This window comes from Sabethes cyaneus, chromosome 3 (assembly GCF_943734655.1).
Source record: "Sabethes cyaneus chromosome 3, idSabCyanKW18_F2, whole genome shotgun sequence".
Classification (NCBI taxonomy): domain Eukaryota; kingdom Metazoa; phylum Arthropoda; class Insecta; order Diptera; family Culicidae; genus Sabethes; species Sabethes cyaneus.
This window is the reverse complement of record NC_071355.1, coordinates 21,743,530-21,766,509: the sequence shown is the minus strand read 5'-3', so window position 1 is coordinate 21,766,509 and position 22,980 is coordinate 21,743,530. Positions and strand designations below refer to the sequence as shown.

Here is a 22,980-nt window from a genome sequence, read left to right as displayed (position 1 = left end):
TTCTAACTCTACCTTCTTTCCTTGTCGTTTTTCGTCTTCATCTGTACCGTTTTCTTAATTTTGATGCCCCGTTTTCTGTCTTTTCTGTATGTTTATTCTGTTTTTAACTCCCTTTTTCCCCTTTTCCACTTCAGCTCGCCTTTTTTATTTCCCGTTTTTCGCCTCTTACCTTTAGTACTCTTTTTCTTTTCTTTTTTTCTGTTCTATTTCTCGTTTGACATCGTTTTCCCTTTTTCTCTATCGGTTTTATTTTTGCGGTCTGCGCGCGGAGAAACCTTTCTTTACGTTTTATCCCTTTGGCTCCCGTTTTCATTTCTTTCTCTCCAATTTATTTTCTGTCTCGTCTTTTTCTTTTTCTATTCCTATTTCTCCATTCTCCTGCTTCCGTATTTTAATTTTTTTCTCCTTGTTTATACCATTTTTCTCTTTTTCTGTCCAGTTCAATGTTCATCCTCATTTTCTCAGTCGTTTTCTTCAGAGTTCTTCCTTCTTTACTCATTTTTTTTTCTTTTATTTTCTATTCTTCATCTTTTTTCAGTCTAATATCCTCGTTTTTTTTGCTTTTTTTACCTTCTTTTTCATTTCCGTCTTATTCTTTTCCACTTTTTATGTCCCTATTTTCCTCTCATTCGGTCGCGCTTCTTCTTTCGTTTGTCTTTTTTTTGCATATAAGTTTTTCTTCTTTTTCTCTCTTGTATCTTTCCTCTTTTTCAAGTTCATTTTTTTAGTTTTTCTGCAGTTTTGACCAACTTGAACTGAAAGTTTGAAATTAGAAGTGACATTTTTCGTCCTATTCCCTTTTCTGTACTGTTTCCTTGGTTTTTTCATTCGCTTTCTTTTCGTTTTCCTTTTTTCTGTCCCCAAAGGTTTCTGGTTTCATTATTACCTTTTTTCTTCCATTTTCTGTTCTGTTTTCCTTAAGCTTTTTAACTCGTTTTTTTTTGTTATTTTCTTCCGTGTTTCGTTTTTTCTTTTCTCTTTTCCCCTATTTTTCATTTCCAATTTTTCTCTTTTTCTTACTCTTTATCTTTTTTCCATCTCGTTTTTCGTATTTTCCGTTTCCCTCTTGTGTTGCCCCGTTTTCCAACTTCTATGTCCTTTTTTTCTTTTCCTCTAATATGGTGAACACCTTTTTTACCTCCCGTTTTAGGTTTTGGTTTTAGTCCATTTTATTTTTTCTTCTACCACATTTTCCACTTTTTTGTTCCATCTGCTTTTATATCCCGTTTAACATCATTTGCCCGTTTTCTTCGCTTCGCTTCTATTGATTTTTTATTTTTTCTCGCTGTTCTTTTCCAATTTGGTTTTTCTTTTTCCGTTTCCCCTTTCTTGTCTCGTTTGTCCTTTTTTCCGCCCGCTATATCATCTTTGTTTGTTTCTTATTTTCTGTTCAGTTTATCCTTATTTTCTTTCTCGTTCTCTTCGTTTTCTTTACGATTCTTCTTTTTTTGCTCATTTTTCTTCTCTTATCTTTCGTTCTTTATCGTATTTCCGTCCGATCTCCTTGTTTTTGAATCGTTTACCTTCGTTTTTACTTCCGTTTTTTCTTATCCACTTATTTTCTCTTTTCATGTCCTATTTTTCCACCCATCCGGTCCCGTTTTTCTTTTGTTCGTTTTTCATGCCAGTTTTTTTTCTTTTCTCTCGCATATTTTACCTACCTGTTCTAGTTCATTCCTTCAATTTTTCTGCAGACTAATTTGAACTTGTAATTTGATATTAGAAGTGGTATTTATCGTTTTATTCTCTTTTTCGTTTTATTTTCTTTTTCAGTTCCACGTTTTTCCAATTTTTGATCCGTTTTTTCTCCTCCTCTGTACGGTTTTCTTGGTTTTTGCACTCGCTTTGCTTTCGTTTTACTTTTATTCTGTTCCGTGTTTCCTGTTGCATGTTCATTTTTATCTTCCATTTCCTGTTTCCATTTTTTATTGTTTTTTAATCGTTTTTTGCTATCTTCTCTCCCGTCTTCCATCTTTTACCCCTTTTTTTTCGTTTCCACTTTTTGTCTTTTCTTAACTTTTTTTTATCTCGTTTTCATCTAGTTTTTCGTATCGTTTTTCCTTATTTTGATACCCCGTTTTTCCCTCGTCTTTTCTATCACGTTTAGTTTTTTTGGCTTCATTTATTTCCTTTCCTCTCCTGTTTTTCCTTTATCTCTTGTTTTTCGTCTTTTTCGCTTTCGTTTTAGCTTTCCGTTTTTGCTGTTATTTTTTCTTTTATCACATTTTCCACTTTTTTGTCCCATCTATCTCCTTTTATATCCCGTTTGATCTCTTTTTCCCGTTTACCTCGTTTTCTCTATTGGCTTTCTCTCGTTTTTGTCCTCCGTTCCTCGTTTTTTCTGCTTTTCTCTCGCTTATCCTTCTTTTTGTCCGTTGTTTCCTCTTTCTTTGTTTCTTTTTCTGTCCAATATTTCGTCCTTTTTCTGAGTCCTGCTTTTCCTCTGTTCCGTTTTTTGACTTTTTCCTTCGGCTTTAGTTTGCTTTCAGGCCCGTTCTTCATCTTTTCCTGTTTCGTTATGCGGTAATATCCGCTCCGTTTCCACTTTTTTATCCGATTTTTGTCTTTTTTCGCTTTAAACTCCATTTCTACTCCGTTCATTGCTTCCGTCTGTTCCGTGCTTCCTCTTTTTATGCTCTGCTTTTCTTTCTTTTCTGTCACGCTTTGTTTTCTTTTTGCGTTTTATCCCTTTTGTCTTCCGTTTTTATTTTCTTTCTCTTTTCGTTTCTCCCACGGTTTTCTTTTCTTTCTCTTTCTTCTATTTTCTCTTTTTCTGTTTGCTTTCGTTTCTTCTTTTCGTTTCTTCTTCTGTTTGCTGTTTCCTCCTGTTTCTCAGTTCCTTTTCTCTTTCCTGAGTCGTTTCGTTTGTCTTCTTTCTTCCGTTTTCAATCCCTTTCTGCTCTTCCTGTCTGGTTTCTGAAATTTTCTGACTCCTTTTAACTTTTTTTCGGTCCCAGTTTTCGTTTTTCTCAGTCTGCGTCTGTAGGTGGACCTATCATATTCGGCTTTTCCTTCTTTTCTGTCACGTTCTATTTCACTTTTACGTTTTATTTCTTTTATACTTCCGTTTTCATTTCTCTCTTCCCATTTTATGTTGTTTTTATTTTTTTTATATTTCTTTTGCTGCCATATTTTCAATTATTCTTTTTTATTCCGTTTTTTCTCCTTTGTTCTTTCTCCATTTTTTCTCTTTTTCTGTAAAGTGATTTTGCCTCGTTTACCTTATTTTTCACTTTTGTTTTCTTCTGTTCCACTTTTTTCATTTCACCTCTCATTATTCCTTCCATTCGGTTACGTTTCTTCTTCTGTTTGCTGTTTCCTCCTGTTTCTCAGTTCCTTTTCTCTTTCCTGAGTCGTTTCGTTTATCTTCTTTCTTCCGTTTTCAATCCCTTTCTGCTCTTCCTGTCTGGTTTCTGAAATTTTCTGACTCCTTTTAACTTTTTTTCGGTCCCAGTTTTCGTTTTTCTCAGTCTGTGTCTGTAGGTGGACCTATCATATTCGGCTTTTCCTTCTTTTCTGTCACGTTTTATTTCACATTTACGTTTTATTTCTTTTGTACTTCCGTTTTCATTTCTCTCTTCCCATTTTATTTTGTTTTTATTTTATTTATATTTATTTTGCTTCCATATTTTCACTTATTATTTTTTATTCCGTTTTTCTTCATTCTTCATTCGTTCTTCATTCTTCCTCTTTTTCTGTAACGTTATTTTGCCTCGTTTACCTTATTTTTCACTTTTGTTTTCTTCTGTTCCACTTTGTTCCTTTCACCTCACATTTTTCCTTCCATTCGATTACGTCTTTTCTTTTGTTGTTTTTTTTCATACTGGTTTTCATTCTTCTCTCTTGCGTTTTATCTTTTTTCTAGCCCATTTCTCCACGTTTCTCCAGGTTGTAGTTTGACTAATTTGAACTTTCAAGTTCGAAATTGAAAGTGATATTTTACGTCTTTTTTTCTGTTCCGTTTTTTTTTACTTTTTTTCCGTTCTTTTACGGTTTTCTTGGTTTATGTTCTCACTTTCCTTTCGTTTTCGTTTTTTTCTGTCCCGTGTTTCCTGTTGTAGAGCAAAGCCTTGGGCTTAAACGTCTTTCTTAGACATGACCCTTGCTTATCGACAGACTTCACAGCCGGCTATTAGAGTAGAAGACCGTTGTTTGTTGCATTGTTCCCTTTTTCCTTCCATTTTTTATTCCATTTGTTCTTACTTCCAGATCTGCTTGCCTCATGCTTTTTAACTCATTTTTTGTTATTTTGTCTCCCGTATTCCGTTCTTTTTTTTCTCTTTTTTCGTTTCCAGTTTTCGTCTTTTCCTAACTGTTTTTTCTTACCTCGTTTCCATCTAGTTTTTCGTCTGTCCCGTTTTTCCTCATTTTGATGCCCCGTTTTTTTGTCTTTTCGGTCACGTTTATTTTGTTTTTGGTTTCCTTTCTTTCCTTTCCTCTCCTCTCCAGTTTGCCGGTTTTATCTCCCGTTTTTAGTCTTTTTCTTATTTGTTTTAGCTTTCCGGTTTTACTGTTATTTTTTCTTCTGTCACATTTTCCACTTTTTTGTCCCATCTACTTTTATATTCCGTTTGATCTCTTTTTCCCGTCTTCCTCGTTTCCTCTTTTGGTTTTCTTGTTTCTTTCGCTATTTTTTTCTTTTCCCTTTTGGTTTCTTTTGTTTTCGTCCTCCGTTTCTGGTCTCGTTTTTCCTATTGTTCTCTCGTTTATCCTTCTTTCTGCCCGCTATTTTCTCTTTCTTTGTTCCTTTTCTCTTGTCCTGTTTTTCCTCTTTTCCGTTTTTCGTCTGCTTGCTTCCTCCTGATTGCTCGCTTTCAGGCTCATTCTTTCTCATTTTCTGTTTCGTTTTGTGGAATTTTGCGTCCCATTTCTTGTTTTTTTTTAGTTTTTCATCCGATTTTTGCGTTTCTTTTTTTAAACGCTTTTCGCTTATAAACTCCTTTTCTACTCCGTTTATTGTTCTCCTCTGTTCCCTGCTTCCTCTTTTTATGCTCTGCTTTTCTTTCTTTTCTGTCGCGCTTTGTTTTCTTTTTACATTTTGTACCTTTTGTCTTCCGTTTTCATTTTCTTTCTTTTCCAGCTTTCCCTTTTTTGTCCCATTTTTTCTTCTTTTCTGTCCAGATTTTCTTCACTTTATGTTTTTTCTTCCTTTGGTCTATTTTTCTGCTTTTGTTTTTATCATTTTCCAGCCTCCTCGTTTTTTGTTTCTTTTTTACTCTTTTTTTCTTCTTTTCTGTCCAGGTTTTCTTCACTTTATGTTTTTTCTTCCTTTGGTCTATTTTTCTTCTTTTGTTTTTATCATGGTTTCCTTTCTTTCCTTTCCTCTCCTCTCCAGTTTGCCGGTTTTATCTCCCGTTTTTCGTCTTTTTCTTATTCGTTTTAGCTTTCCGTTTTTACTGTTATTTTTTCTTCTGTCACATTTTCCACTTTTTTGTCCCATCTATCTCTTTTTATATCCCGTTTGATCTCTTTTCCCCGTTTTCCTCATTTCCTCTAATGGTTTTCTTGTTTCTCTCGCTATTTTTCTTTTCCCTTTTGGTTTCTTTTGTTTTCGCGCTCCGTTTCTTGTTTCGCTTTTCCTATTTTTCTCTCGTTTATCCTTGTTTCTGCCCGCTGTTTCCTCTTTCTTTGTTCCTTTTCTCTTCTTGTCTAGTTTTTCGCCCTTTTTGTGAGTCCTGTTTTTCCTCTTTTCCGTTTTTCGTCTGAATGCTTCCGCTTTAACTCGCTTTCAGGCTCGTTCTTTCTCTTTTTCGGTTTCGTTTTGTGGTATTTCTTCGCCCCGTTTCTTCGTTATTTTAGTTTTTTTATCCGATTTTTGCGTTTCTTCGTTTTTTAACTCCTTTTCTGCTCCGTTTATTGTCTTCGTCTGTTCCGTGCTTCCTCTTTTTATGCTTTGCTTTTCTTTCTTTTCTGTCACGCTTTGTTTTCTTTTTACGTTTTATCCCTTTTCTCTTCCGTTTTCATTTTCTTACTTTTCTCGTTTCTCCTTTTTTGCCCTGTTTTTCCCGGTTTTTCTTCTTTTCTGTCAGGTTTTCTTCACTTTATGTTTTTTCTTCTTTTGTCTTTATCACTTTCCAGCCTCTTCGTATTTTGTTTCTTTTTTCCTCTTCTCTTTTCAATTATAGCTTTAAACGACACAGAGTAGCAAACTTTGACTTCGTTTTTCTCGAAATCAGAATTTTGTCACTGGGTTCGGTCTGACTGAACACCGACGAAATTAAACGTGGTTTGGTTGGACTAATTGGAACTTGAAGTTATACTTCAAACCGGATATGGTCACGAAATTAGACACGACAGTTTTACTTGAAATTAGGATTGACATTTTTCGTCTTAATTCTCTTTTTTGTTTTGCGTTTTCTATTTTCCGGTCCCGTTTTTCCACCTTTTGCTCCGTTTTTTCTTCATTTTTGAATCATGTTTTTTGCTTTTGTTCCGTTTTTCCCCTTTTTCTCTCATTTTCCTTTTTTCTGCACCGTCTTTCCTTATGTTATATTCCTAATGTTATATTCTTTCTCGTTTTCCGTCTCATCTCTTCTCTGTTTCCCTAGGTTTCGTTTAAAGTCTTCGTCTTTTTCTAACTCTTTCCTTTCCTTCTCGTTTTTTGTCTCGGTCTGTACCGTTTTTCCTTTTTCAGATGCCCCGTTTTTTTCTGCTGCCGTTTTGCCGTTCTTTCTGTCACATTTATACTGTTTTTGGCTCCCTTTTTTTGTCTTTTTCCTTCAATTTTCCTTTTCTATCTCTCGTTTTACGTCTTTTCCTCATTCGTTTTATCGTTTTCTTTGATCTGTTATTCCTGTTTTTCTTTTCTTATTTTTCAGTCCCATTATCCGATTTTTTGTTCGATCTTTTTTCTGTCCTTTTCCTTTTACTTCCACTGTTACTTTTTCTTCTTTTCCTATCGCCCTTTTTCTGAGTCCTAATTGTTATTTTCCGTTTTTCCGTTATTCCAGTTTTTTCCCGTTTCTAGGTTCGTTTTTCCTCTTCCCCTGTTTCAGTTTTTTTGGACATTTTCTTGCCCGTTTCGACCTTTCTTATTTTTTGGTCTCGATTTTCCTCTTTTTCCGCTTTTCTGTTTTTCGTTTTCCTCTGTCCTGTTCTTTCTCTTATTAGGTCCTACGTTTCTTCCTTTCCTGTCACTCTCTCTCTCTCTGTCGCGGATTTTTATTTTTATTTCTATGCTGTTTGTCCAGTTTTGTGTCATCTCCAAGTCCTAAAGTTTACGTTTTTTTCTAACTCTTTTTATCTTCTTTCCTTCACGTTTTTCGTTTTCGTCTGATTCGTTTTTCCTTTCTCAGATGCCCCGTTTTTTCTCGATTTCTCGATTTTTTTTCGATTTTTGTCCCGTTTTCCCTCCCATTCTATCACACATTTCTTTTTTTTTCATGCCAGCTTTTTTCTCTAGTTTTTTTCACTTTTCCTTTACGGTTTGTTTTCGTCACGTTTTTCTTCCTGCTATCTTTTTTTTCTTTGTCGCATTTTTCCCTTTTTGTTTCTTTTTCTGGAGAGTAGCAGGAGACGGACCTCCAGATCCATCGGTAACCCATCCGTAAACATGCTAAGAAATTTTTTTCTGTTCTTTCTAGTTTAACCTCACTTTTTTCGATTTCTTTATTATTTTTTATCTTCATTTTTTTCTGTCCAGTCTTCACGTTTTTTGTTCCGTGTTCCCTCTTTTCCCTTCCGTTTTATTCTTATCTACTTTTTTTATTTTTACGTTCCGTTTTCCCTTCCATTCTATCACGTTTTTCTTTCTTTTTTTCGTATCAGCTTCACTTGTTTTTCTCTTGTGTTTTTTCTTATTTTTCTATACCGTTTTCTATACACGTTTTCCTTCGTGCTTTTTTATTTTTCTTTTTTTGTTTCGAAAGTCTCTGATCAAAAACTGGCGATCAATTTGATTGATTGGGAGTTTCTCCGGAAACATCTTGCAAGTTTTGTTCAATGTAGATGTAAAATTTTGTCTGAAATAAGAAAAAATGACCTCTTTGCGAGATGGAGAAATGGAAATCTGACAAATATATGACGTTATATGTTTATTTTGTTTTTGGTTTCCTTTTTTTTCCTCTCCTCTCCGGTTTTCCGATTTTATATTCCGTTTTTCGTCTTTTTCTCTTTCGTTTTAGCTTTCCGTTTTTCCTATTATTTTTTCTTCCCCACTTTTTGTCCCATCTATCTCCTTTTATATCCCGATCTGATCTCTTTTTCCCGTTTTCCTCATTTCCTCTATTGGTGTCTTGTTTCTCTCACTATTTTTCTTTTCCCTTTTGGTTTCTTTTGTTTGCGTCCTCCGTTTCCTGTCTCGATTTTCCTGTTTTTCTCTCCTTATCCTACCTTCTGTCAGCTGTTTGCTCTTTCTTTGTTCCTTTTCTCTTCTTGTCCAGTTTTTCGCCCTTTTTGTGAGCTCTGTTTTTCCTCTTTTCTGTTTTTCGTCTGCTTGCTTCCTCCTGATTGCTCGCTTTCAGGTTCGTTCTTTCTCTTTTCCTGTTTCGTTTTGTGGAAATTGCCCCGTTTCCACTTTTTTGTTATTTTTTTATCCGATTTTTGTCTTTTTTCGCTCTAAAATTTTTTTTGTCTGTTCCGTGCTTCCTCTTTTCATGCTCTACTTTTATTTCTGTCACGTCTGTTTTCTTTTCCGTTTTATCGCTGTCTGCTCTCATATTTTCTCCTTTTTTGTCACGTTTTTTATCTTTTCCTTTATTTTTTTGGATTTTTTATGTTTTTTCTTGTTTTTTCTCATTTTTTTCTTTTGTCTTTATATTTTTCTGTTCAGTTTCTTTGGTTTTTGTTTGATTTTTCGTTTTTTCTCTGCCATTTTCTTGTTTTCCACTTTTTTACGATTTTTTTGTGCGGTTTATCTTCCATTCAATCACGTTTTTCTTTAATTTTTCTTTCTCTTTTTCATGGCGCTATTTTTCGTCTTTTTCTCTCGTGTCATTTCTCTTTTCCTATCCAGTTTCTCCAGTTTCAGTATCGTTTTCCTTTGTGCGTTTTTCTCTTTCTGTCTCATTTATCCTTTTCTACTTCTTTTTCTGGAGAGCAGTAGGAGACGAAGTACCTCTAGTTCAATCGGCAATCCATCTGTGAATATGCTAAAAAAAAGTTTATTAATATTTTAACGGAGTTTTTCAGCCATTGCGTCATAGTAATTCGGGGACAACAACAAATGTTGTTGAAAATTTAATCACTAAAAGTTTAGTTGGAAAAAAATATTTTAAAAAAGTTCCATGTGAACAAGACAGAGCTTAATTTTCCGACTTTTCTTTGGAGTTTTCCACCATCACTAAAGCTGGAAAAAGCTGGTAAAGCTGGACTTAAAAATATGAATTGGTTCTAAATTGGAATCTATAGACTTGAAATTAAATAAGAAATTATAGTAGAAGTTGGCCTGAAAATCAAAATTGTCCCTGGGCTGGGCATGTCAATGCGGTCGGACCGACCGACGATGATGCGCACAGGACCTGCGAACGACAGCACGGGATTAACCAAGTGTGCAAATTTTCTCCGTACTTCCTCCATTCCAATTATCTACCTATCTAGTTATATGGCAAACCGAAATCGAAAAAGTGGAAAATTTACGTCCGTCCGTCGGTGGCCGATTAATGTGCTGGCGGTGGCGATTGGGGTACCACTCGCGCCAACCGATATGGCAAGCCAGCCAGCCAACTGCCAATTAGACTAATCAATTTTGGAAATGCTCACTTTCGATTTCGTTTACCGCTTTGAGTTATGCGGTTAAATGACGGCATTAGGTTCATTCCGTGTTTTGCGTTTTTTGTTTCTGTTAGAAGCGGTAGAAGAAGATTGCCGCCGGCTTTGCCGGTTGAATGCAAAACATTTCACTGTGCGGTAAAAAAATTTCTTTTCGGATCAGCAAATTGGCACACCGAAAGAAAATTGTTTTTCGATACAGTTCATCACGTTAGCACTGCCGTACGCGGGTTTATTTTCAGGTTAGAATTTGTTGTGTTCTTTTTCAAAGATAGGATCTACTGACAAAGATTTTCCCTAGCATCGATAAGCAAACCTCCGGATCGATCGGCGCGTGAGTTTGAAAGGAGAAAGCTCCTACTAGCAATCCAAATAAACGCCTCTTTGTTTCTGCATCTTTTAGGCCGTGGCATGCGAGCACGCATTCTGCCGAGCGTGCATCACAGAGTGGCTCTCGCGGCAGCCGACCTGCCCGGTCGATCGGAACCCAATAACGAACAGTAACCTGCGGGCTGTGCCCCGGATACTGCGGAACCTACTGTCCCGGTTGAACATCAGCTGCGAGAATGCCATGTACGGTTGCACTCTAGTCCTCAAGCTGGACACTTTGGCCACTCACATCGAGGAGTGCGAGCACAACCCGAAACGTCCGCTGCCCTGCGAGAAGGGCTGCGGGTTCGTGATTCCGAAGGACGAGTACAAGGATCACAACTGCTTCCGGGAGCTCCGGTCGCTCGTGCACAACCAGCAGCAGAAGATGAGCGAACTGAAGAACGAAATCAACGATCAAAATCTGGTGATAAACGAACTGAAGCGGGAACTGAATCTGGTGAAGGATTTTATGAGGGCGATGCGCGTGTCGAATCCCGCGATGCGAGCCATCGCCGATCAGATGGAACGGGACGAGGTGACCCGGTGGTGTAACGGACTGGCGAGAGCACGCGTCACCCGGTGGGGCGGGATGATTTCCACACCGGACGATGCACTACAGGTTTTTAGAACTTTACCCTTTCTTGGCGCGGTCATATTAATAATAATAATAATTTTGTTTCTGTTTTAGTTGATGATTAAGCGGGCTCTCTCGGAATCGGGTTGTCCACCGCACATCCTCGACGATTTGATGGAAAACTGCCACGAGCGGAGGTGGCCCCGAGGCTTGAGTTCGCTGGAAACCCGCCAGAATAACCGACGGATATACGAAAACTACGTCTGTCGACGGATTCCTGGTTAGTATGTTTAAAGTGTAGAGGGATGGAATGGATAGTATGCTAGTCATAGGTATTTTAAGCATTCCGGTCCACGAAGCTTTGATTCTTTTAAGGGATGATTTCTATAAACAAACGATAAGAGCTTCCCTGGGTTGTCTTCTTCGGTTTATCTGCTTTTGCATTGAAAATAAAGTTAAAAGCATGAGAATGTACCGAAGTGGACTCAAATTCGAGGAACACTTTCACTGCTTGGCAGTCGGAAATGATTTGTTGCTCCAAATGTTTCCTTGACTCGCAAAATGCTGGAGCTTTCTGGAGAAAGATCTAAGCATTTGTACTGGTCCTATAACAGGACATTGTCCGCGCCTCTGCGGTATAGAAAAAGAAGCCTTGCGAGATCTGTCATGTCATTTTTATTGACCATCTCTTTTACGTGTCAGTAAAAATTTGTGTGAATTTCAATAACTTTTGTTCCGGCAGTTAAGCCAAAAATGTTACCTTCGATATTTAAATTTCAAAGAACCTTTCAAGATGGAGAGGGTTAAAAGACAAAAGTTCTTCGATAAGTTTTCGTCAATGATTTCATCAGATTTAAGAAGACTCCATTGTTCCTTTACCGAAGGTTCTTAGTCTGCGAAGAGTTAGTGCACAGCACTGGCAGTGCAGATGCTTTGCGGTTTCGCTTTCGAATTCGCAGAGTTGACAAGTATCATTATCTAGCCTACCAATCGTTGCGTTGATCAGAGCGTACCACTTTGGGATTACGATCGAACTAGGTTCTGACCGCCTAGACATATTTTTGAAATTTGTCCGCTGCTTCCGACTTATCTCTCAACAGTAATAACGTATCTCCTATCTCGAATAGTAGTCGATTTCCGTCATGAGGTATTGAAATCTACACCGGACTGAACATGTCCGTTTGCACCAGGTCCAAAGGCGCTTTGGTGCTCAATGTCGATTCCTTGGGAAAGGGTGTACGGTAGCTTTTACCAACATACGCAGGTTACCTTCACTTCGCACTTGTGGATCTCCAATCCGGTGAATAATCGTCTCTACATTTGAAATCGCGTTCAGGTCTCTGCCCGTATTTCGGGTGCATCTCATGCTTGCATCCCTTATTATGGCTCTCACCAGCTAGCAGGATGACCTCCCTCAGTCGCTTCAAGCAGTACAAGTAGTAGAGGTCTTGCTATGGTTACCGTTTGATTGCCACGCATCACCTAGCAACCGTTGCATTTTTCTGCACCATCGGCGAACAGACAAATGGTTCATTGCCAGCGTAGGTTTGCCGAGCGCCTTGCTCACGGTTATCTCCGCGTGCTTAACCTGGCCGCTGAAGCATTGGATTCGACGATAGCTCACTTCCCATCGACGGCATGTGCGACATTTTTCATTTCGCTTTTGTGGAGCTTCGTGAAAAATTCTCGGCTTGCGACCTCTTTCTTGGACGGTTTGTCAGGCTTCGTTTCCTTTTTGTTTCCCCGTCCAAATTGTCGAAAATCTCTCTGCATGCAGCCTACTTTCTTGCAGCAGTGGCAGGTCAGCGTTTTCTTCCTACCCTGTTCGATTCTCATCGCCTAATCCGTCCCGGAACCCGACAGTTTCGCGGCTTCGTCCAGGAGTTTTCGCTTGACAGGTCACCAGGGTCAGATCCGCAGCCGACTCATGGCGACAACGTGCTCCGCCATGTCCTCTCCTTCCGAATAATGTTTGTTGCATATCCGCTTCAACAATGAGACCTTCAACGTGAGGCTCACCTTCTGATGGTAGTTTTAGAGCGCTTTCCAGCGAAAGTACAATGCATTAGGAACTTGTGCATCCTTCAGTAAAAAGGGGAATGATACCGTAAACGAAGGAAAGTAGTGATTGTAGGAGTTGTACAAAACCAACCCGATTCAATGCTTTCTCAATACGTCAACCTACAGCTTTCCTGCTCAAATTGACAGCAATCTCACACTATAATAGCAGTGCGCCAGTTTCAAAGAAATGATAGCTGGTGATCGCCGGAATTTCGTGGAGAAATCAAAACTCTGCTTTAATTGTATCAATCTGCGGCAATTCTGCAACAATTTGTCCATGTTTGTGCCAAAACTCAGTAATATCATCAGCATACTTCTGTCAGCAAACTGGACTGTCAGAAAATGGACAGGAAGCTTTACCTATAGAGTCTCAGCAGAAGTCCACCTTGACATCTAACGCTACTAAAATTGAAAAGAACTACTATAGAAGTTTCGTAGTTCTACTTCAAACAGATGTCGTCAAAGTGTAGGGAAAACATTTTTTCCATGAACTTCGTACATTAGTTAGTAGACTTTGTTTGTATGAGTTTTTTGTTCACAACGTCTTGGATTAAGTAGGTGTAACGCCAGCGTCCTCGTAGTAAGCGAAATAAGTTCAGGAAAGTCCAGCCGAACGGACCAAGTTGCAACATTACAATCTTCATTTCGATTTATTATTTATTTATTTATTTATTATTTATTTCTACAGAACATTCATCTGAATTTTTAAAATCTTAATAAATGTGCGTCAACTTTATAAAATATTCGATCCTTTTAGTTTCGCGACGAATTTCTGCGTTGACTCATTAAAATTAAACAATTGTTCAACCATTTCGAAGGTCCTCATGCACGCGGTAATCGGTTCCTGATAACCAAATGATGTTCGGTGGTAGTTGGTTTGTAGCAAGCCAGTTGAACGGAGAGTACGTTGAGAAGCGCGGAAGTTCAGGAGAGACAGAAGTGTCGGTGAATCAACATTACCATTGATCAGTTTTGCAATAAAAATTGCTTGTTGCCATTTTCGACGGCGCTCGAGTGTGTCGATTCCGAGTAGACGGCAGCGATCCGGATACGGTGGCAGGTTAACGGGGTCACGCCAGGGAAGCTCACGTAATGCAAGTCGGACAAACCTTTTTTGAATACGCTCAATCCGCAAATTCCAAGTCAACTGATGTGGAAACCAAACTAAATTGCAGTTTTCCAGTATTGGACGAACTAGAGAGCAATAGAGAGCTTTCAGGCAATGTGGATCTTTGAAATCGCGGGCGATTTTGGAGATAAAACCAAGCTGGCGTGTGGCTCTTGATATCAATGCGGCATGATGTAAGTGAAAAGTGAGCTTCGCATCAAGGAGAACCCCGAGATCACTTACACGGTCGACTCTCCTCAGTTGCAATCCGTCGACGTGATAATCAAACAAAACTGGCTTTAAAATGCGGTGAAACGTCATGACCTCACACTTGGCAATACTGATTACGAGCCAGTTTCTTTGACACCAGCCAACGAAATCATTCAGCATGTCCTGCAGACGGAGGCAATCATCTATGGTTCGAACTACCAGATACAATTTAAGGTCGTCGGCATACACCAATTTGCAGCTAGATGCGAGTAACAAGGTCACGTCGTTGAAAAACAGCATGAATAACAGGGGTCCCATGTTGCTTCCCTGCGGAACTCCTGAATTATTAGTAAATTCCGAAGACATGCATGCGCCGAGCTTAACCCTTTATAAGGCCGAGGCAATTATTTTGCCACCAACGAAAAATATTTGTTTTGCGTCTATAATGACATCAATATAATTATAGAAGCAAAATAAAAAATGTTTGTTGGTGGCAATATAGTTGCCACTGCCTTATAAAAGGTTAACGCGTAAGATTCTACCGCATAGGTACGAACTCAACCATTGAACGAAACGACGAGAACCACCAAGTCGCGATATTTTACACAGAAGGATCTTGTGATCAATGCGATCGAAAGCTGCTTTTAGATCGGTGTAAATGACATCGATTTGTGCCTTCTGCTCCATATGCGATATACACGACGAAGTAAATTCCAGCAAGTTAGTACAAACGGAGCGACCTGGGACAAATCCATGTTGAGAGGTAGAGATGTAATTCTTTGTACGGGAGAGAACCACGCCACTCACTATAATCTCGAATAGCTTGGAGCCAGCCGACAGACTAGTGATGCCACGGTAATTTCTAACGTTCTGCCGGTCCCCAGCTTTCAACACCGGAAACATAAAGGATTGCTTCCATATTCCATATTCTGGAACACTCTCTGCCGCGATCTCGGCTTCGGTTTCGGAAGCAATTTGATCGGCAAACACAGATGCGAAAAATTTTGCAAACAGCTCGCATGAATCAAGCTCTGATGTTGCCACAACATCGTCCAGGCAAACATTCAATGGTACGGAAGAGCATTTCCTTTTAGAGTTAACGAAGTTCCAAAAGTTCTTAGGATTTCGACGAAGATCGGTCTGCACTCGCAGAACATAAGATTTATACAGAGCACTGTTCAGCCGACGGTATGCATCACTACGATGTTTAAAGTTCAGCTTCGACAAGTTGGTTTTAAAACGGCGATATTTACGCTGAGCATTGTTTTTTAGTCGCTTTAGTTCACGCAAGCGAACAGTACTCCACGCAGGCGAGCTATGGCGCTTCACAGTAGGTAGATTTAAATTCAGCCATTCCACAACAATACTGCAGAAGCACGCAGTCATGTCATCAACATCAATGAAATCACGCAGGAACTCCCAATCAACGTTCGACAAGTGATTTGTCAAAGCATCAAAGTCTATCTTTCGATAGTTTAACGATCTCGTTTCGTTATCCACACATACACGATCAGCGCTGTTACAATTGGCAGCTGCAAGAGTTATTGAAAGAGATATTGAAAGATTTAACGAGTTGGTCGCCATTATGGTGGAAGCGCTGATTCTAAGCAGATTCCTGCCAAATTGACCAGGTCACGAATTTGATATTGATTCTTGCAGCCTGCGTAACGTACCTCTTTCAAATCCTAGTTTCTGCAAATCTACGCTATTCAACGCTATTAGGGGCGGATACACTCTTAGTAAAAGGAAATTATCGACGTTTCAGCACCTTGTGAATTGATATTACGAAAATGGTCTGCAAAACGAGCTCAACTTGTTCTGACGCAATACCACTTAAATTACCAGAGGAAGGAGAAAGGCACTCGATATACGAAAAGTTTAAGCTGCATGATTTTGCAGATGCTGCTAAAGCTGCATACGCTGCTGAAGTACGCATATTGCGGCCAAAACTAAGGTGGTGCCAATTCAATAAGTGTCATTGCCAAAACTCGAAATTCTTGAGTTGACGGCTAGGATCGATTAGACCATGGTTTTGCAGTGGTTGTAAGAACACCTAGACCGTTAACATCACATATCAACGAGCAATACCAGCCAAATCATTCGTTCACTATGGCGTTGATTATGCAGGATCAATAATTGTCCGTACTTCGAATCTTCGTAATGCAAAAAATACAAAGGGGTACGCAGTGTTTGTCTGGCTGTCGGCCAAAGCAGTACACCTTGAGGCCGTTACAGATTTAACAACAAATATATTTTTAACTGCTTTGAAACGATTTATCGTTCGATGTGGATTATGTTGCAAATGACCCCCCCCCCCCCCCCACGGAACGAACTTTGTATAAGCAATGGTGTTTCCCGAATTTCGCGGTCAAAATAAAAATCAATGGACTGTAAATTTTCACGTCTATATTTCTTTACTGCGAAGAGTTTCTCTATATCGTGTTGCCATATCAACTGAATGTTCATACCCGAAACATAACAAATGCATATCATGTATAGGTAATACTGCAATCTGAGTAGTTGGTTGCTTATAATCACCTCCAATGGTTCTTATGGTCACTACTCGGGCTATTTCATCCTTACCAGGGTGCAGATCGACAATTCTTCCCAATTTCCAGGATTTCGGCGGTAGGTTTTCCTCCTTCCGTTGCGTAGAAGATCCGGACGCTTGTACCACTTGATACGTTTTTGCAACCCAGTGATGTATTCAGTAGACCAATTTCGCCAAAATGATTGCTTCCGCAGTTGAATTATCTGGTACCTGGAGAGCGTCGATTCCCTTAAATCAATATAAGATGGCTCAGCTATGGCCGTCTATTCTCGCCCGATTAGGAAATGAGCAGGGGTAAGCGCCCTGTAATCTGTAGGATCATTGCTTTGTTCCACTAGTGGCCGTGAGTTCAATATTGCCTCTATTTGGATGAGAACTGTATTCATTTCTTCGTATGTCAAATACGCCTCGTTTAAAGTGTCTTATATAGATGTGTTTTCATTGCTTTAACACCTGCTTCCCAAAGACCACCCTGATGGGGAGCTCTAGGTGGTAGGAAGTGCCAATTGATTCCACGTGGCTGACGGAATGCCGTCACCCTTTTTTCTAGCATTTGTGATCCCAACAACTGCAGCAATTCAGCTAACTCTCGCCTGGCTCCAACGAAATTTGTGCCATAACCTGAATATATGGCGGAAATGTTACCCCGACGTCCAACGAAACGTTGCAGTGCTCCGAGAAATCCTTCTTGCTCTTCCTTGTTTAATCGAGAATGGTCCTGCATAATCGACACCAGTTCGAGAAAAAGGGTCAGCGATGGTCACTCGAACGCTGGGCAGATCTCCCATAAACGATTGCACGTTTGTAGGTTTCATACGAAAACATTTTACACAACGTTTTAGGGCTCGATTAATGGTGCGTTTGGCGTTGACCGGCCAGAATTGCCTTCTTACCTTCGCCATCATGCCATTTAATCCGGTATGCAATTCTTCTTGATGTAACGCTCGTATAACAATATTAGTAAAGTGATTTCGCTCAGGTAGAATCATCGGGTGCTTTTGATCCCTATATATTCTTTGCAACTGTCTGAAATTAGTATGCCTCAAAATCACTTCACATTGATCGTTCTTATCTTCAACGGCAACTATTGTTCCAACGATAACACTGGTTTCTTCTACATCATGATCTTCACTTAACAGTTCTTCACTCATAGCATATAAACAATCTGGACCCCTCCACCACAAGTGGCTGCGCATTAACTCAATCGGTTGCACTCCGCGCGATACAAGGTCTGCTGGGTTTTCTTTAGTGTTCACATACTTCCACTCAACATTGGGATTCAACGATAGTATTTCAGTTACACGGTTTCGCACAAAGACGGATTGTTCTGGTTTGACCTTCTTTAACCAGCAAAGCACTATTTCAGGGTCCGACCAAAGGATGATTCGATTTAAATCGACACCTATGGTTTCGCGCACTATTTTAAATTGTCTAGCCAATAAACTTGCTGCACACAGTTCTAATCTTGGAATTGTCAATTCAGCCGGCGATGCGCCTTTCTTTTCTCTTCTTTCAGACTCCTTCAATGGAGCAACTTCAGACTCCTTCAATGGACACAACTCAGCTCTCAATCTGTTCCAAACTCCAAATTCATCATCTGGGATCGAATCATCCCAATCTAGATTTTTCCGCCAAAGCTGCTGCATAATCATCTTAGCTATTACAATAATTGTACCTAAAATACCGAGTGGATCAAACCACCTTGCGATTTCTGAGAGTACCTCTCGCTTCGTTGGTACATCTGAGTTAGCTACTGAATTAATCTTGAACAAAAGGTCATCGCTTACCTGATTCCACAGCAGCCCGAGCGCCTTTATTATCCCATTAACAGCGTTTTCGAAACTAAGCAGCGCTTCACGGTTCTTTGTAGGTATTCCATCCAGCAACGATGGCACTACGGGCCAGAAATTAAACTTTCGGGACAAATATATTTGCGGTTAAACGGCGTGTCTCAGCTCAATGTGGTCTTCGGCAACTTTTTGAATGAACTGCTTGAGTAAATTTTTTTCACCTTTTTGGTCTCAAAATATTAAAGATAAACCAATTTCAAGTATTTTTTCTGAAGATATCAAACTTCTACCTTTTACCCATTTTCAGCAATAGACCTTTGTTTATAAACGACCCCTCAAATCACATTTCTTCTTGTAACATGTTTATTTCAACATACAGCTCAATGTGATTTTCTAGACAACATTTTGCACATAAAAGAGGAATATTTTTGCTGAAGACTGTTTTGCTTTTTCTGCATAAATTAACAAGATATAACTGTTTTTAGGCTAAAAACCGTTTGCTGAAAAATGTGTATTTTTTCAAGGGTGATGTCTTCGGAGAAGTAAAATAATAAAATATAGCGCATCTTCCTGCACTATTAGGGTGACCATGAATTCACCTATTACGGTGATACAAACTTTTGTTTTCTTAAATAATTTTAAAAAAAAGTTTTTTTCTCCAAAAGTTGCAGAAAATACTAAAATAAGCAACTTTGCTGAATAAAGTAACTATCTATCTCTTACCGGTTACGAAATATAATGATGTGTTAAAAAAGAGCACTTAAAAATCAACTACACTCAATAACTTTGCACACGGTTATTTTATTGCTTTCAAATGTTCTACAAAGTTATTTAGTATGTTGAAATACATATTTTCTGTGAAGACTGTTTGACGCTAGGATGCATACTTATTAAGTTATAAAATGTATGAAAAAAATCTGCACTATTCCCAGGTATTCCCAGTTATGGTATTCCCAGGTATTCTCTGAAATACACATTTGGGCAGATAGCTTTAATAATTCCCTACAAATTGGTATGCAAACTAAATGCAGATACTTGCAGATGACTAAGATATTCGGATTTTTCATCAGACGGTTTTTAACCTAAAATCAGTTATATCTTATTAATTAATGCATATAAAGCAAAACAGTCTTCAGCAAAAATATTCCTCTTTTATGTGCAAAAATATTTTTATTCTAGAACATCACATTGAGCTGTCTGTTGAAATAAACATGTTACAAGAAGGAATGTGATTTGAGGGGTCGTTTATAAACAAAGGTCTATTGCTAAAAATGGGTAAAAGGTAGTAGTTTCATTTCTTCAGAAAAATTACTTGAAATTGGTTTATCTTTAATATTTTGAAACCAAAAAGGTGAAAGAAAGTTTACTAAAAAAGTTATTACTTAAATTGTTGCTTAAGTAACGCTTAAACATTGGACAACCCCTTTAAAATATGCATTAATTTTTTATTCAAAAAGTTGCCTTCAGCGTATCAGCGCCTGAAAGCACATCGTCAACGTAGAACGACGTTGAAACGACAACACTTGCTTCAGGAAAATTATCTCGCTCATCTTCTGCCAGCTGACTAAGAGATCGTGTTGCCAAAAATCCAGCTGGGCTGATTCCATACGTAACTCGTAGTAATTCAAGATCCATAAACGGCTGCGTTTTTTCATCCCTCCACAAACATCTCTGAAACTTGGTATGAGCATCGTTTACTGCTATCTGTCTATACATGCGCTGAATATCCGCAGTGAATACAAATTTATGCAACCGCCATTGTAGGATAATTTCAAACAGAGATCTTTGAATTGTCGGAGCATCCATGAGAATATCATTTAATGATAAATCAGTTGTGGTTTTCGCCGACGCATCAAATACCACTCGTAACTTCGTCGTTGAACTATCAGGCTTCAAAACACAATGATGCGGTATATAATATCCATCATTCAGATTTACTTCGTTGGGGTTTCCTACTCTTGCATGGTCAAGGTCAATGTATTCATGAATAAAGTCTGAATACATCCTTTTCATTTCAGGGCACCTTTCAAGTCTATTCTTCAATGCCTTTACTCTTCTCTCTGTCTGACTTCTGGAGTTTCCCAGTTGATCAGTATCAAGTCGAAATGGAAGCTGGACGATATATCTCCCATCCTTTCCTCTGGAATATGTTTCTTGGAAATGTCTTTCACAAGCATCGTTCGGCGGTGCTGTCTCTTGTTCATCGATGGCCCAGAACCTTTCCAAAAGAATATTAAGTTCATCATCAACACGACTGTCAACTGTCGCGTTGAAAACCTTAACACTGGTAACGTTACGAACAATATTCACTGACCCAGCCACCAACCATCCTAGCAGGCTTTCCTGCAGCAATGGAAGTTCGTTCGACATTTGAATCCTTCCGGCCTTCATCGAATCGTAAAACACTTCTGCTCCAATTAACATGTCAACGAACAACCGCCTTGTACAGTGACTGTATGTGTCTTGATTGCTGCCGTAGATGAACTGTTCCTAGAAGGCGCAAATTTCCAAGTTCAAAAGCACCACTAGAGAAGGATTCCCGAGAACACTTGCGCTGGATTGACTATTACTTGGTATCTCCATCAACTGTTTTTCATTTTCGGTTACCCTTTGCTGCTTCTCATAATCATCGGTCATTTCTGCTAACGAGATCCGTACAAATTCGTATAAGTCCTCAAAGACGATCAACCTTTGCTCAAATATTTCTCGGCTTGTAGGATCCGCCAGATAAATTCGATTCAAGAATCCGTTAAATTCCGTGTAAGCATTTGTGACAGTTTCAACATACAATTTACTAGCGTGTAATATTGACAGTGCCCGATTTGCGGTCTATAAGTCACTTCTCTGCCGTCCAGGGCGTTCATATCCTAAATAACGATGTCCCAATGACCATCCTGCATTTTGCCCATCACTACCCAGCTTGTTACCAGTTCGCTGGTACTTTCCGGGTTCTAACTAATCGAGCAGTCGCCGACGAAATGAAGCGGTCTGGAGTTCCAAGGTACCATTCCATGTTCTTAGTTCATCGCCTTTATTTATCTCGAACGTTTCGAGTCGAATTTTTACTGGTTGTTCGTAATAAGGTGGGTTTAGGTAACGCTACCGTGTCTCGCGATGGAACTGCCATCAATACATTTCTTAATTCAGCCACCTGCTCCTAATCAGACGCTGTTGTGAGCCGCTCCTAAGCTGGAGTACAACCGCGTATTTGATTAAGAAATCGTCAAGTTACCAGGAGACACCCCTGACATGGGAACAGATGCTCAAGATTGTTCCGGGTTGATCCCTGCGTTTGTTTGAGAATCTACCAAGACGGTCGGGATAACACTTAGACAGCGGATTCGAACGACCACCACATGAAAATAAAAATGGAATAGGGAGGGGCTCGAAAAGATGTTTGCTTAGTGACTTAATTCAGCAGCTATGGGTTTTTTTTATCTCGTTTAGCTTCAAGCATGATTTATTAGTCATTACGTGATATTACTTGCCTGTGGTTAATAGATCCATCGGCAGCTTTGAAGCAATCAATAGATTGGAAAGATTGTATTTGTGTTTTTCTTTAAGGGAAATCAAGTTGAATATTTCTATTTCTGTAGACTCGTGGCAATTTGGTGGGAATTTGCAATGATATCCACTTCATTCCGTTTCAGGAAAGCAAGCCGTACTGGTACTGCACTGTGACAATACGCACATGTCCGAGGACGTGATGGTGGAACCGGGACTGGTCATGATATTTGCTCACGGTATAGAATAAGACGTGCGTTTCGGACTGCTCGGAAACTGCGCTGACCAACCTCCTCTATCACCTCTAACTTCCCCTACAACCACTATTTTAGTCAGGCAAATAATAGAACCTAAATCATTGTTTGTTGTCGCGTCAATATCGATAAATAATAGCAGCAGCATAAGTCACCACCAGCACAGCTTGGGTGTCTAACCTAAAAGCAAAACTCTGACTGGAACACTACTCCAGGCAAGCTTCTCCTTCTTTCTTCTCTCTTCCAAGCAACCAATCAAGCAAGCCATGAAATGAAGAAAAAAAACATTTTCAGTGACAGTACGCGAATGTTGTACTTTATAGAATATGAGAAACGAGTAAAACAAAACAGCAGCAGAAACCGATTTGACCATGATCTCTAAGGATTTGGAATCCGACTTTTTTATGGGTAGGATGATTTGCCTGTTATTATAGATTGCAAATATCACAGGCCGGTATTCGGTGTTCGGTATTTGGGAGAAATCGCTACAAGTGAGAACGCGCTGTAAGAAATTGCCAAACTTATTAGGAGGTAACTGCTAGTAAAGCGAGATATCGTAAAAGCTATGATTTTTTGTTTGTTTTTTTTTGTCTTCGATTAAGCAGCACACTCAAGTTTATTATATGTATTAGCTTAGCTGAAGGACAGGAACCAGTTGAAACAGATAAGCCGCCTTGATCAAGGATTCCGGCGAAGATCAAGGACAGATAGATAAAAAAATGCATTCATTTAGTTAAGACCTAGCGCTTACGTTTGTGCATTCTAAAACAAGAAAATAAATTTTATTAAAGAAAAAAACTACCCTTGTTTTATTTAAACAACCTTTAACTAGACGGAGACAAATAAAA

At 39.0% G+C, this 22,980-nt stretch overlaps 1 protein-coding gene across 4 annotated transcripts in view; it reads left to right on the top strand.

Moving 5' to 3' along the window:
• LOC128744111 (E3 ubiquitin-protein ligase NRDP1) overlaps nucleotides 1-22,898 on the top strand; it is a 34,706-nt gene extending 11,808 nt beyond the window's left edge. For all 4 annotated transcript variants that reach the window (XM_053840897.1, XM_053840896.1, XM_053840894.1 and 1 more), the window contains exons 3-5: nucleotides 10,112-10,699; nucleotides 10,769-10,934; nucleotides 22,025-22,898. In XM_053840897.1, the coding sequence (XP_053696872.1) occupies nucleotides 10,112-10,699; nucleotides 10,769-10,934; nucleotides 22,025-22,128 (858 nt within the window). In that variant the 3' untranslated portion in view covers nucleotides 22,129-22,898. The remainder of the gene's footprint in view (nucleotides 1-10,111; nucleotides 10,700-10,768; nucleotides 10,935-22,024) is intronic.
• The last annotated feature ends 82 nt before the right edge of the window (nucleotides 22,899-22,980 follow it).